Raw genomic sequence first — 13,167 nt, 5'->3', positions numbered from 1 at the left:
CAAATTAAACACTCAATGTGATAGTGTCTTGCATTGATTGTTAATATTTTCATCTTGTAGGTCTTGGATTCTTAATAGAATTGCAAGCTCCTTGAAGGCAAGAGTTGAGTTTTACACTTATTGTGAATGCCATCTCTCCTTTTCCACTTCCCTCCCCACTTCCCAATCCCGAGACCCAGCACAGCACCAAGCTGGGCACATTTGTTGAGATGTGTTGGCAACCATTGGTCATTTGAATGAATGGTTGTTTTTAATTCTATAGTAACCAGAAAGCACGGGATTAAATAATGTAGAATTTAGAAAAGAAGTGTTATTCTTAGGAAGTGAAGCTTCAGTGGGACTTTGAAATCTAAGAGAGCCTATCTGGATATATCTACCCACTGGCTGAGGCAGAGTTTCAAGAGAAAGTCCCTCTCTACTTCTATTTCTACCCCAGAGGCACTGCTCTAATGCCTGCCATGGACACAGAGTCTTTGGGTACAAAACCAAAGACTTTAACGAGGAAGGCAGGTAGTTCTTTCACTAGGAAAGATCACTAATGTGCTGGGATTTGAGTCAGGTCTAGTTTCAGATCAGAGATTAGTTATGGTCCATATTCCAGAGAGCTTGAGAAAGATCCAACCATTCCAGAACTGGGATCAAGGGAGCTTTCATTTCTAAGAGACTAGAAAAGAGATCTGCTTATTTATGAAAGGGACTCTCTGGGTCGCCTTTGGACTCAAAGCTAAGAACTTTAGCTTTATATTTCTATAAAAAGAAAAGAACTAAAATAAAAAGATCAGTGGGGAGGTCACTGCCATGTGGCAAACTCATTACTGGGGCCATGATTGGAAGCAGGGCCTGGACCATTGCCTGGGGCCCAGGCCAAGTAGGGCCTCCTACTCAACCTTTTGGCCTAGGGCACATCACCTGACTTCTCAATTTCACCATCTCCCACATGGGGGTAATACTGTCAGGCACTTGGTAAAGTTAAAATCTCTACACACACGTTATTATTTCAGAACCAAGCAAAGCTGGTTTGATCACGTCTGCCTGTGCAACTTGAAAAAAGTACAGAAGAGAGTTGCTAAGATGACTTAAGATTTCTAAAATATCTCTTCTGAAAGGTTAAGGGATTTGATTTATTCAGCCAGAGAAGACAGATTTAATAACGGTCTTCAAATATACGAAGGGCTTTTACTCATGGGCCAGTGAGAGTATGGGAACCACATGTTCTCAGTCTGTACCAAGCAGAGATGGGACAAGGCCAGGCACTGACAAGGAGAAGTTTCTGACATTAAGGGACACAGGACACAAAAGTGTGGCTCAGGGATGCTAGAGAATGTTTTTTCTGGGAATTACTTCCTTCAGGGAAGGGTGAGGAAGAAAGAGAGAGGATGATGGGGAAAACTGTGGCAAGGTCTGAACTCCGCAGAGAGCAATCTCCTAGCCCCTGCCAGACATATAATTCTATCAGTCACCTCTTTGTTTCCTTGCTCCGCTCTTGGCCCTTGTGAACATGCCACACCCCAGAGTCAGAAAGCTGCCCTCGAACTGTTTCCCTGAACACCCTGACTGCTGCTCCTTCGTGGGCACTGAGTAGAGCTATGCCCACCTCCTGCCCTCAGGGCTAGAGCTTCAGGGTATTTGTTGAGCATCTCTCACACGCAAGGGCCCTGTACCAAGGCACTGTTCTCATAGCAATCCTATCATCGCACCTGTCGTAGGTACTATCATCCCCATTTTGTGGGTGAGAAATCTGAAGCTCTAAGCCAGGAAGCACTAGGGCCAGGATTTCAATCCAGGTCTAATGGGTTCCCAAGGCTGTGCTCTTCTCCTCCATCTGCTCGGTCCCAGAGAGAAGACTGACCACTTTCTGTAGCAATGCATCTGCAAAAAAGGCAGCGGGGGCAGGGGGTGTGTGCATCCTGCTTCTCATCTTCTGCTTCCACAATATGAATATCTCCAGAACTCGATTTAACTGCATTATTTGTGATGTATGTGTTGCAAAAATCATTCAAATCCTTTTGTATCCCTGTATTTCATTGGAGAAACAGGTGCTCCAAACATACCAACGAGGTCTGCTTCTTGTTATTAATCTTTCTATTGTTGGTTTAGACTCTGAAGAACTCTCCCATATGAGTACAACACCAGAGTGGAAGGCAGAGAAAGAAGAGCCTATAAGTCCCCAGGTGAGGCTCTGACCATCTCTCATCTGGAAGTCTGCAAATAATGGTGCATGCCATATTATTATAAAGAATAAGAAATAATATGCAAATTGTGTGATATCAAAGGAAGAAATACTAACGAATGTGCACAGCAGGAAGCAATCATTTGCACACTTGAGAATTACATAGCTGTGTATGCTTCTGTTACCTGGGCTAATTATGCCTTGATTTAAGTATCTGGTGAGCCTGGAGTGCCATGCTTACTGGGAACCCCTGTGATTATTACTCAGGATATAAGTAAAACACTAAGCAGTACCTGAGACTGGAGGTTCACACAAGAGCATTCTGAGAAGGTTTGCAACTTGCAATAATGTAGGTAAAGTGCCTAGCACCGTATCTGTCAAAAAGAGTCCATTTCTTGCAACTCCTACTTGCTGTAGACATTAGCCACCCTTAGCTGGGAGCTCTGACAGATGTCTGTTCAAATTGTACCAAAGGATAAAAATCACATGACCGGAAATGACCTTAACTGATATCCAGCTTGACTCCTTACATCTGGGGTTAGGTTGCCTGGTTTAGCTGAAGCACACATCGGTCAAATCCTATTAGGTAAACCACACAGGACATGCAAGCAGTGGAATTTTATTAGACAGTTAGAATCACATTAGCTCCAGCTCTAGCAGACGTAAATGCCCAGGCTTCCTAACAGTATGTCAGCAAGAAAAAGAATCCTTTGGCACATCCGAGAAGAAGGAGGTGTATTCACACCATCTCACCCCCACACCTTTCTCTAAGCTCTTTGGAATTTGCATGTGTTGTAAAGTGTGTGCAACTCCTATGAATATATCTTTTCCCATTGATGGGGCTGGAGCATTTGAGATGGGGGAGCTGAAGGGATGTTTGATGGCAGAATAATGGAGTAGTGGAACTTCAGCTGTGCCTCATTTCAACTGTCTTTTCCCCTTTCACAGAATGCAGAGTAAGGTATTATCCCTAAAGAAAGGGACTTAGACAAGAATCTGTAAATGTCCACAGTCTGTAATTCCAAGAGGGTAGCTGCCACAACCGTGCTTCACCCCAGACCCATCTCATGCGGTCCAAGCAGCAAATGTCGTGTTTTCTCATCCTCTAGATCCTCCCCTCGCCCTCCCAACCCTTCCAAAACCAAACCTCCCCCAGTCTAGGAGTTCCAGCAATAAGACTGGGAGAGCAGATGTGCACAACACAAACAGCAAGATCAGCTTCCGAGCAGGGATGACTGAAAGTCCTACCCACCATCTGAAGAAAGGATCCCAAGTCCAAGAAAAGCAAGAAAAAAAGAGTAGAAAAATGTCTTCTTTTCTTCAGAGCAACACATGCTAGCACTTTACAGATTCTGGCATGTGTCAGCGTTGCTGAAGTAAACTCTGTTTTCTTTAGATGAAAGAGATAAAAAAAAAAATAGACTCAGAATTTAGCCCAGTGAAAATTACTTTGGCTATTCACATGCAATAAGCTGTAGAAGCAAGAAGAAAAATATCAATTGCTTCTGATTTATTTATTCATTCATTTGTCTAACTCCTTTCCCTCTAACGTAAAAAAGGATGTCTTCTATAATTTTGCAACCAGTTAATTTTTTTGTAGAAAAAGAAAATAGGCCAAGCCTTGGTTGCCCAGCATCTCACCACAGGAAATACATATTTAATTAATTACCACATTGCATATGGATTATGTAAGGAAAAAGAGGGATTGATTTTGCCCATCAATTGCTTGATCAGTGTCTATAACCAGACTGAAGTCTGGTGAATTCGGATCACTGGCTGTGTTGAAAGCAACTTCAAGGATTCACCTCACTGGTCGCTTTATTACTTAATCTGGGTGGTGGGCATACTGGTACTCATTTTATTTTTCTTTAAGTCCTTTTGTAGGTCTTCAATATTTCATACTAAATATTGTTACATCCTCAAATCTTCTACAACGGATTCTATTCTGGGCTGTTCAGAGCTGAGAGCAGAGAAGGGAAATTGGAAATGCCAAAATGTAATTGCAATAAGGAGCAGAGAATGTAAGCAACCAATTCTGGAAGGATGTTTAAAGTTTTAAACCTATGCCAAATAATTGAGAGCTATTAAAAGAGGGCTGAATTCTATTATAATCCCCACATACACACAATTATTGAATTATTCTGAATACCTGTTGAGACTGGGGGATACATGAGCTGAATGGAAACCACCAGGCACCACTGTCCAGAGCATCCCTTGACCAGCTCTTTAGAATTTGCTCACATAATCTCTCCTCCCACCCCTGATCCTTAGCTACAGACTGAGTGTGGGGTTGTGACTTTCTGCGTGTGATCCCAGGCGCAAGTTTTCTAGCCAGGACAGCTGAGGGAGTTGAGTGTCTGTCTTTCCCTTTGGGACATAGCCCCCAAACACCACTTTTTCTCACTGCCAAGAGGAACTACCTGTGGTCTTTCAATCTCTCTGCTATGTCATTAAAGCCAACGGTTCTGTCCCCCTTCTCCTAGAGAGAGGAGGAGGTGGAGGAGAGGATGGTCCCAGTAACTAAATTTCAGTCCTAATCCCCAACCTTCCTTACAGCTTACGCTGCTGCCATCTCCTTGTTCCCGTTTGAACAAGGTTTTATTTCCTAGCCTTTTTTCCTACCCTGACTGCTCAGTCCTTACCACCCAGAAAACCCTTAAAAGGTATTAAGTGTATTAAGTGAGCAAAGAAAGGATTGAAAGATGAGGGTGTAAGAGGAAGAGAAAAATCTATACGCTTGTCTAATCAGCCAGTGGGGAGCAGATGTTCCCTCACCCCATTACTTGTCTTTAAGAGCAGAGCTTTTGCCTGCGTAAAGAACTGAGAAAAGAAGTAGCACTTCTGTAAAAGCTCTCAAGAAGTAAGATTCTGAAGTTTGACACCTTATTTGTTTCATTTTTGAATACCGTTAGACCAACTGGTTTTACTTCCTTCCCGCCGCACACACACAAGCCCCACAGAGCCTCCTGGGAGAGGCTGCCAGCCCACCGAGGCATGCAGCAAAACGCCTGCTTTATTGGCCTCACTTGGGAAGTCAAAAATTTTCCCTCTGCTTCACCAAAGTTAACAGATGGCTGGTCCCTTTTGGTACACAGGCGTAAGCATCTTCAAAATAACCTTTTCCTTTCAAGTCTGCCAATTAATTAAATGTCACTGTAATATGTCCCAGCCAAGGAGGGAAGGGAGAGACCCAGAAGGCAAAGGGTCAATGGAAGGGAACAAGAATAAAAGGTCACACTCTCCTACCTTCACCAGACGACCCCGAGAGATCGATGATCACATACACTCTTCCTTCTGGCTCCAGATCGATCTGCAATTAAGAAAATGACAGTGACTCTGTTAGTGCATTGTGTGGGCAACCTGAGAGTTCCACAACATTTCCACCCCAAACTGCTGAAACCCAGAGTCACAGCTCCACGTAATTCATCAGTCTACAAGGTGTCAAGTGCTAGGTGAATTAGGACTGAAAGAGAATCAACGTTGACTGGATGTCTCCCGTGTTTCGGATGCATATCCAATAGGTCCACTGGCTCTCAACCAGGAGCGATTTTGCTCCTCAGGGAACACTTCACAAATGTCTGGAGACATTTTTAATTGTCATGACTGGAGAGAGAGTGCTGCTACTGGCATCCAGTGGGCAGAGGCCAGGGGGGCCACTAAACATCCTACAGTGCACAGGACAGCCCCCCACAGGAAAGAATCATCCAGCCCCAAACATCAATCATGCTGAGGTTGAGAAAGCCTGTGTTATCCCGTGTTACACATAAGGAGGCTGTGCTCAAAGTTCCAAGGTAAGCAGCAATGCTGAGATCCCATACCAAGACTGCCTAAAGAAACCCATGTTCTTTATACTATACAAACTGCTCCCCGAGGAACTAAGAGAAGCACAAGACACTAACTAATCCTGTTCTCATGGTATTTACAATCTCATTACGGAGTTAAAACAGAACAATGCTGAACTCAGCTTAATGATGAAGGACAGAGAACAACTGATAAAGTATCTGATGAGCCTGAAATCGGTGTGTAAGAGCCTTCTAGGAAGTCTTCATGAAGGCAAGAAAGGAAAGGCATGCAAGATGGAGGAAATAACATAGCAAGGTGCGGAATGTGCATGGCACTCACGTGAGGTGGCTCAGGTCGTGTTGCCTGCACATGTGTTCTGCCAGATTCTACCAGGGTTGTGAAGAGAGAGTCCATACTGCTAACTGCTTACCTCTGACCTTCTCCACCCACCCGAACTTCCTCCCTTCCCATCTCAAATCCAGCTGACTACGTGTAACATACAGAACCAGCCTGGTGAAATCACATGGAGGGAGAAAAGCCAGAGGGCTGGGCCTCTGGTAGTTAGAGATATCTTTGCAAGGTCTGAACCATCCTTACAGAAACTGTGTTCTCCAGAAAAGAGAGTAGTAACTCTGGAAGCCCTGGATCACCAAGTGCCCCCGCTGGCCTCTCCCTCCTCCACAATCCCATCTGTCTACGCAAAGCTTTCACGGGCTCATGAGTGCCAGGCTCTGTCCCCAGCAAGCTGTGAATTTCTTGAGGGCAGGAACCGCTATCTCCTCCCTTCCTTTTTCTGTTGTCCCCAGAAAAGAGCAGGCACACATTTAGCAAGAAATACTTGGGAAGAGTCAGTCTGGTAGATACCATCTCCTTCTCCTTCAAGGTCAAGGTGAATTATCACCTCCTCTCTGAAGCCTTTCCAGATAGGCCGGTTCAGAATTAATTACCCCTCCTCTGTGTTCCCACAGTACACCAGACACATCTTACTCATGGCTCCCATTAAACTGCAATACGTTGTCCGTGCATCTATCCCCCCTGCTAGACAGAAAGTATGACAACCATATTAGCAGCTGAGTCTTTAGCTCACTGTCTCTTAGGAAACACCCGGTGCATATTTGTGGAGGTGGGAAAAGGCTCCATGTTCAGAACTTCCACAGTCTATTCTGGGATCATTCACTGTCCCCCCACCCCCGCCAAAAAGCCTCCGTCCCCTGGAAGGAAGGCAGGCATGTGATCTATACTAAAGGGATGTTTGAACAAGGGAGAAGGGAAGCCGAGGCAGCTATACCATAAGCCCCATGTACTCCAATGAGGCAAAGAAACCCAGCCTGAACTGATGCTCCCCAGCTCACCCAACAGGTCGCTCCACACACAATCCAGGTTCCCACAGCCGCTCTTTATTTCCTACTTTATTTCCCGCCTCAGCCTCTAATGTTTGGGAATGCTTAAGGTTTCCCTCAAAATTTCATTATCATCAAGGGTCTTCAATGCCTCATAGGTGAGGCCACTGGTGACAGCTCACGGGCTCTGTCAGGACAGGGAGTGAGCATGTCTGCACTGCCCCTCAGGTACCCCCAGGGGCACTCACCTGAGTTTGGGATCCTGAGTTCAGGATCCTGCTGGAAACCAAATAATAAACTAGCAATTCCAGGAGATGAATTTTCTCATCTTTCCCACACCAAGAGCCCTTGATTTTAAGTTTCTGGGGAAAGAAAATGTTGTCCACAGTTCTCAGCACTAGCATTGGCCCTCACCACGAGTATAACCCGGCCGCACACTCAATGACAAACAGGAAAACCAACAGTTGGCTCTACTGAATAGAGCCAAACCAGAATCTTGTCCCTACCAAAGTTCAAAAATATCAGGGGCCCTCTTGCCCGAAAGCATGGAATTTAAATAATGTATGCCTTTTAGAGATTAGATCATCCCTATTAAACCCTGCTGGCAAAATGAAACACTTTCTCATATCCTCCAAGTCAAAGATTTCCCACGACTGTGGTCTCTATTGCCAAAGTACAATGCTATCTGGACCGCGAAGGAATGAGACGGGCTCTGGGGCCGTCCACAGGCAGGCAGCATGCCTATCTTTGCAAAAGGGGAGTGAGAACTCGTGGCAGGGAGGACAGGTCATTGACGATAAAATGTGTTCGGATATTAACATTCAAGATAGCAATCAGAAACCATTTTAGCACCCACTGTAGCCTCCATGCTGGCGAACTGCATTCCCAAACAGAAAAATAGGAATTAAGCTATTAAACATGCCAAAAGCAACAAAGAGCTATGCAGCCTGCACAGATGGCCGCAGAGGGCTGGCCAAGCCCCAGCCAGCCAAGTGAGGAGGCTCTGAGATTCCATCTAGGGTGGTGGGACTTCAAGGCCCACGACTGGAGGGGTCACCAGAGCATAAAAGGTCGAGAGTGTAACACAACTTCATGGCCAAATTGGTTTAATCACAAATTTTGCTCATGATTACACGGCCTGGATAATGAAGCAAGGTAGGCAGGTGCCCAGCCCTGTGCAACCCCGCAAAGCTATCAGTCGGCATCAGAACCAGGCAGCTGCAGGCACAAGCGCAGGCCTGTTCCCTCCCCCACCCATTCCCAGGGTTCACTCTGAACCCGTTCTCCTGCGTGCCAGCTGCCTCCCAGTTCTCCCTATGTATCAAATCTCCCTGGACCTCATACCTTTCCTTGACACATCTTCCCAGCTACTATCTCTGTTTTCTTTGACTCTGATTCTCTTTCATGCTACAGTGCCTTTGGCTACCCCACTAGTTGGGGTGAAGAGCCAAGCAGTGGAACAGTGGGGGAGATAAACACAGCCTTTGGCATCAGACCAAGGCTGAATCTCAGTTTTGTCCCTTATTAACCGAGTGACTTCAGGCAATTATTCATTCTCCGTGAGCCTCGACCTCTCCATCTGTGAAATGGGTGGTCATGAAATTTCATGAGACATGCATGCACTCTTGGCAGTCCCGAAATCCCCAGTGTGTGGCGGGTAAGAGAGAATTTGCTGGCTGTGTGTCCTGAAGCCAGCGACGACCCTCTCTGGACCTCAGAGCGCTTGCCAGTGAAGAGGGGCCAATAAAGGGCCCAGCGTCGTTTTGGCTATTGTGAGGCTAAATGAGATACTCTATGCAAAGTGCTCAGCATGGCACCTGGCACAAAACTTTTTGTCATCATTGGTGCTGTGACTAAAAGGCCAAGGCTTCCAGTCTTCTGTTTCTTAGCCCAATGTTCTTTCTACTGTTACAAGTTTTCCCCAACAAAAAAGGTATTTTCTTGCCCAAAGTTGATATTATTACATGTTATTCCAGGACATCTTAGGACGTTGCAGTGTTCTTGTGAATATCAAATAAAGAACTAGGGTGAGAGTTTTGCACCCAGCCTCACAGAAAGCCAGGGGCAGGGAAGGCCACACCCCTGGACCTTAGAAGGTCCTGAGGTGCTCACGGGAGAAGGGCAAGCACCGGGTGACCGTGTATTTTCTGATCCCGGACTGTGCCTCAAACACCGTGTGGGCTGCTTTACCCGCATTAGCTCATTAGTCTCCTGTGGGACTGCAATATTCCCTACTTTCCAGGTGACAAAACTGGAAAGCTTTCAGCCAGGATTCCCACCCAGGTCTGCCTGGGGCACACAGGAGGGTTGACGGAGCTCCCAAATCACACTCACCATCCCAGCCGCGCCCAGCTTCGCTGACAACCTGGGCACATTCTCCTTCCTGCAGCCCCCCTGTGTCCGTGTGGGCTCCTGCTCCTGTGCAGGTGGAACTGGCTTCCCCAGCCAGACCTTTAAGGCACAGCCATGCTTCACGCACCTGGACCACCCCACCAGCCCTGAGGGAAGAGCTGTCCAGAAACCAGAGCCCCACTCATGTGAATTGGGAACAAAGCGTGGGGAAGAGCCAACACCACAGGAACCCCCGAAAAGGCAATCTTTGAAAAGCAAAAATACACAGACTTTTTTGGGGCGGTACTTGACCGTTTAAATACAAAGCCCTTCACGTACATTATTTCATTTATGCCTCATGATTAATCTATAAGGTGACAAGTGTCACTAGTGCCATTTTATGTCTGCAACAGCTGGGGTTAAGGAAGATAAGTGACCAGCTCCACGACTCCAGGGCCACCATGCACTCCTGCGTCTACACAGCCGTCCCCAGGAGCTGGACTGGCAGATTCCAAACTCACACCCTCAACCCCCCCACCCATCCCACGCCTGCCCAGCGGGAACTCTGACAACCAGGACAGCGCAATCGGAAGGAGCCCACTAATGCAGCGTCTTCAGGCCACCAGTTTGTGTGCTATGGAGAGAGCTCCCGTGATCTGCGGGTGTCTGCTTCTGTGTTTTGGAGGTAACTGGATTCAAGCGAGGGTGGTCAGAAATCCAAAGTCAACCTTCCCCCTAACCACAGCCTCAACTTTCACTGGAGACCTCTAAGCGAACCGTTCCTCAGGGCAGCCCACAAAGGTTGTGCAAGCAGACTTGGGTTTCGCTTCCCTTTCCATATGCTGTTGGCACGAAGGCTTGGACAGAGGCAAAAGGTACCACAGCGGGATCATAAAAAGATGAAGCCAGAAAGGATGAGAAGGAAGAAAGGAGGCTTGCATGTCTTTGTTCCACCAATAAGGTCCTAGATAATCGATTGCTTGTTCTTTTTCTTTTTTACTTGGATGAGGGTGGGGAGTGAGGGAGGAAGAGGAGGTGGAAGGGGAACCATCAAAGGAGAAGCCTCAGGGATTCATTCCCAGAGCAGACGACCCGCCTTTCTCCCCTGGAGGCACCATGGGCACGCTCCAGTCCCCAGAGCCGCATGGCAGGGAAGAGGCAGTGGGACAGAGCAGGGGACATTGGAGCAGCAGGCCTCCTCCCAGCCTCTGCCTGGGGAAAGCACAAAACACTGAGGCACTACAGTGGGCAACTCTTAAGCATCGGCTGGTGCCAGCTTTGAGGTTAGCAGCTAATTAAATCAAAGACTCTTTATTTGGGGTGGGATTTGCTACTAGCTTTATTGGTGGAGTGTATTAACTGGTCAAAAAGCAGAGGGTACATGTGCAATCAAATATTTTCAGGGGTCCACTCTGTTAATAGGCTTATAATAGCACTTGCTTTCATAAAATAAGGGGAGGGGGGATTGTTTAATTCCTCAAACACCTTCCATCACAGTGCAAAAATCTGCAGGCTATAGTGTACATCCCTACCGGGCAGGACCCTGTCTGTCCAGCACATGGAAGGGATTTAATACATATTTGTACATGTTGGGTCAATGAATGAATGTCCTAAGTTTAAACTACTTCAATATATTCAAAAACCTGGATGTGCGCAGCTGAATTATGAAGATGATTTACTTGGGAAGCCATCTACCTGCACATAAAAGTTCCCAGTAGCTTCATCCCTAACAGCCCAAAACTGGAAACAACCCAAATGTCCAACGACAGGTAAATGGACAAGCAAACCACGCTGCGTCCACATAATGGAAGTTTGCTCAACAATAAAAAGAAAGAACTGATACATGCAACATGGACGCCATCGGAAAGAAGCCAAACACAAAAGAGTATGTACTGTGGGATTCCACTTCTATGATGTTCTAGAACAGGCAAAATGAATTTATAGTGATAAAAAGCACATCTGTGATCTCCTAGAGGTGGAGGTGGCCAGTGAATGCCAAAAGGCACAAGGAAACTTGTGGGGTGATGGGAGCATTCTACATCTTCATTGTGGTGGTGGTTACATGAATGTATACAGTTGGCAGAACGCATCAAGCCCTACACTTAAAATGAATGCACTTAATTGTATGTAAATTATACCTCAATGAAGTATTTAAAAAAGCAAAAGAACTTATTTCACATAAGGATTCCTCCACAAGTTTCCCTTAAATAAGAAATCATCTTCCCACCCTTAGAGCATTTAACATTTCATATTCCATTTTTAAAAATAAAAGGACTCATTCAGAGTTTTTCAAGAGCACATCTGTCACACAACAGAATGTACACCTACCTGTGTAGGCGCACACATTCACACGCCCACCCACGTGTGCAAACACGCACAGCCACACAGCTCCGCCACCTTCTTCTGTCTTCTGTGATCAAAATACCATAATAGCAAGAAAAACACAACCAAAATGTAGGTTCAAGCGTCTGCTGAATTATTTAAATCTGTCTGTGTGTTTGTGGACCTGAATTTCCTCATATATAAAACAGGATAATTAGACCAAATGCTCTGAAAGGGCTTTTAATGACCTTAATGACCTAAATATCCATGAACAGGAGATTGCTTTAAACAATTATGGGATATTGTATGGTAGATTACTATGCAAACCCTCAGAAAGAATGAAAAAGATCTAAACGTACTGACTGATAGGGAACTGTCTCTGCAATATATTAAGTGGGGGAAAGAAGCAAGACACAATGTGTTTATTAAGCTGTGCTGCCGTGTGACTAAAATGGGTGCGTGTGTGGGTGTACCCGACACACACACACTTGTTCTGCACAGATCATCTCTAGGAGTCTCAGCCAACAGGAAACAACGGCTGCCTCAAGAGATTTACGCCAGGATGAGGGGACCAGAAATCAGCAGAGAGAGGCTTATTCTTCACCCTATGCCCTTTCGAACCATTTGGTTTTTAAAACTGTGTTCTGAGCTAACTTGTTAAAAATGTAAGTCAATACCTTTTTTAAAAAATAAAATGTCCCTTTTACTTCACTGGCTATTTCTAATCTCCAATCTCCCAGAGAACAGCTTGCTTCATTTACCAGACGCACCTTAAATAAACACCCCTCAAAACCGGCTGAAACATTGCTTTCCCATCACGCGTAGCCAGGTCAGGCAACCAACTTCGCAGCAGCCACCATCTCCTTGTGCACTCCTGTTGGCCGGAACCGGGGGCCTAGAGTACAGATCCTGGCTCTCAATGCACCGTAAACAGAGTCAACGCAAGTTGGCACCTGCTTCCTCTTTTCAGCAAGCTCAGAAATGGCCCCGGAGAAGTGGCTCCCTTTGATGACAGAGGTGGCTAAAACAAATAACTCTACAAGTACGCAAATGCTTTCCTGAGCTGGAAAAGCATCTAAAGGTGCTGAACCTAGTAAGCATCGTCTGGTCACAGCACAGTTTGTCTATCTGCTTTGAAGGAAAACAGCAGTGCATGACTGTATACCCTACGAGGAGGTAGCGAGTGCAAACAGCAGGAAATGTAACCACTTACCCCGAGCA

General features: G+C 46.0%; 1 protein-coding gene across 2 annotated transcripts in view; it reads right to left on the bottom strand.

Annotated features, from left to right (window-relative positions):
• PRKCE (protein kinase C epsilon) overlaps nt 1–13,167 on the bottom strand; it is a 462,687-nt gene that overhangs the window by 286,521 nt on the left and 162,999 nt on the right. For both annotated transcript variants that reach the window (XM_045549528.1, XM_045549529.1), the window contains exon 2: nt 5,417–5,480. In XM_045549528.1, coding sequence (XP_045405484.1) covers nt 5,417–5,480 — 64 coding nt within the window. The remainder of the gene's footprint in view (nt 1–5,416; nt 5,481–13,167) is intronic.

This window comes from Lemur catta, chromosome 4 (genome assembly GCF_020740605.2).
Source record: "Lemur catta isolate mLemCat1 chromosome 4, mLemCat1.pri, whole genome shotgun sequence".
NCBI classification, from domain to species: domain Eukaryota; kingdom Metazoa; phylum Chordata; class Mammalia; order Primates; family Lemuridae; genus Lemur; species Lemur catta.
Note: the sequence above shows the minus strand (reverse complement) of the source record. Positions and strands in the feature narration are given on the sequence as shown.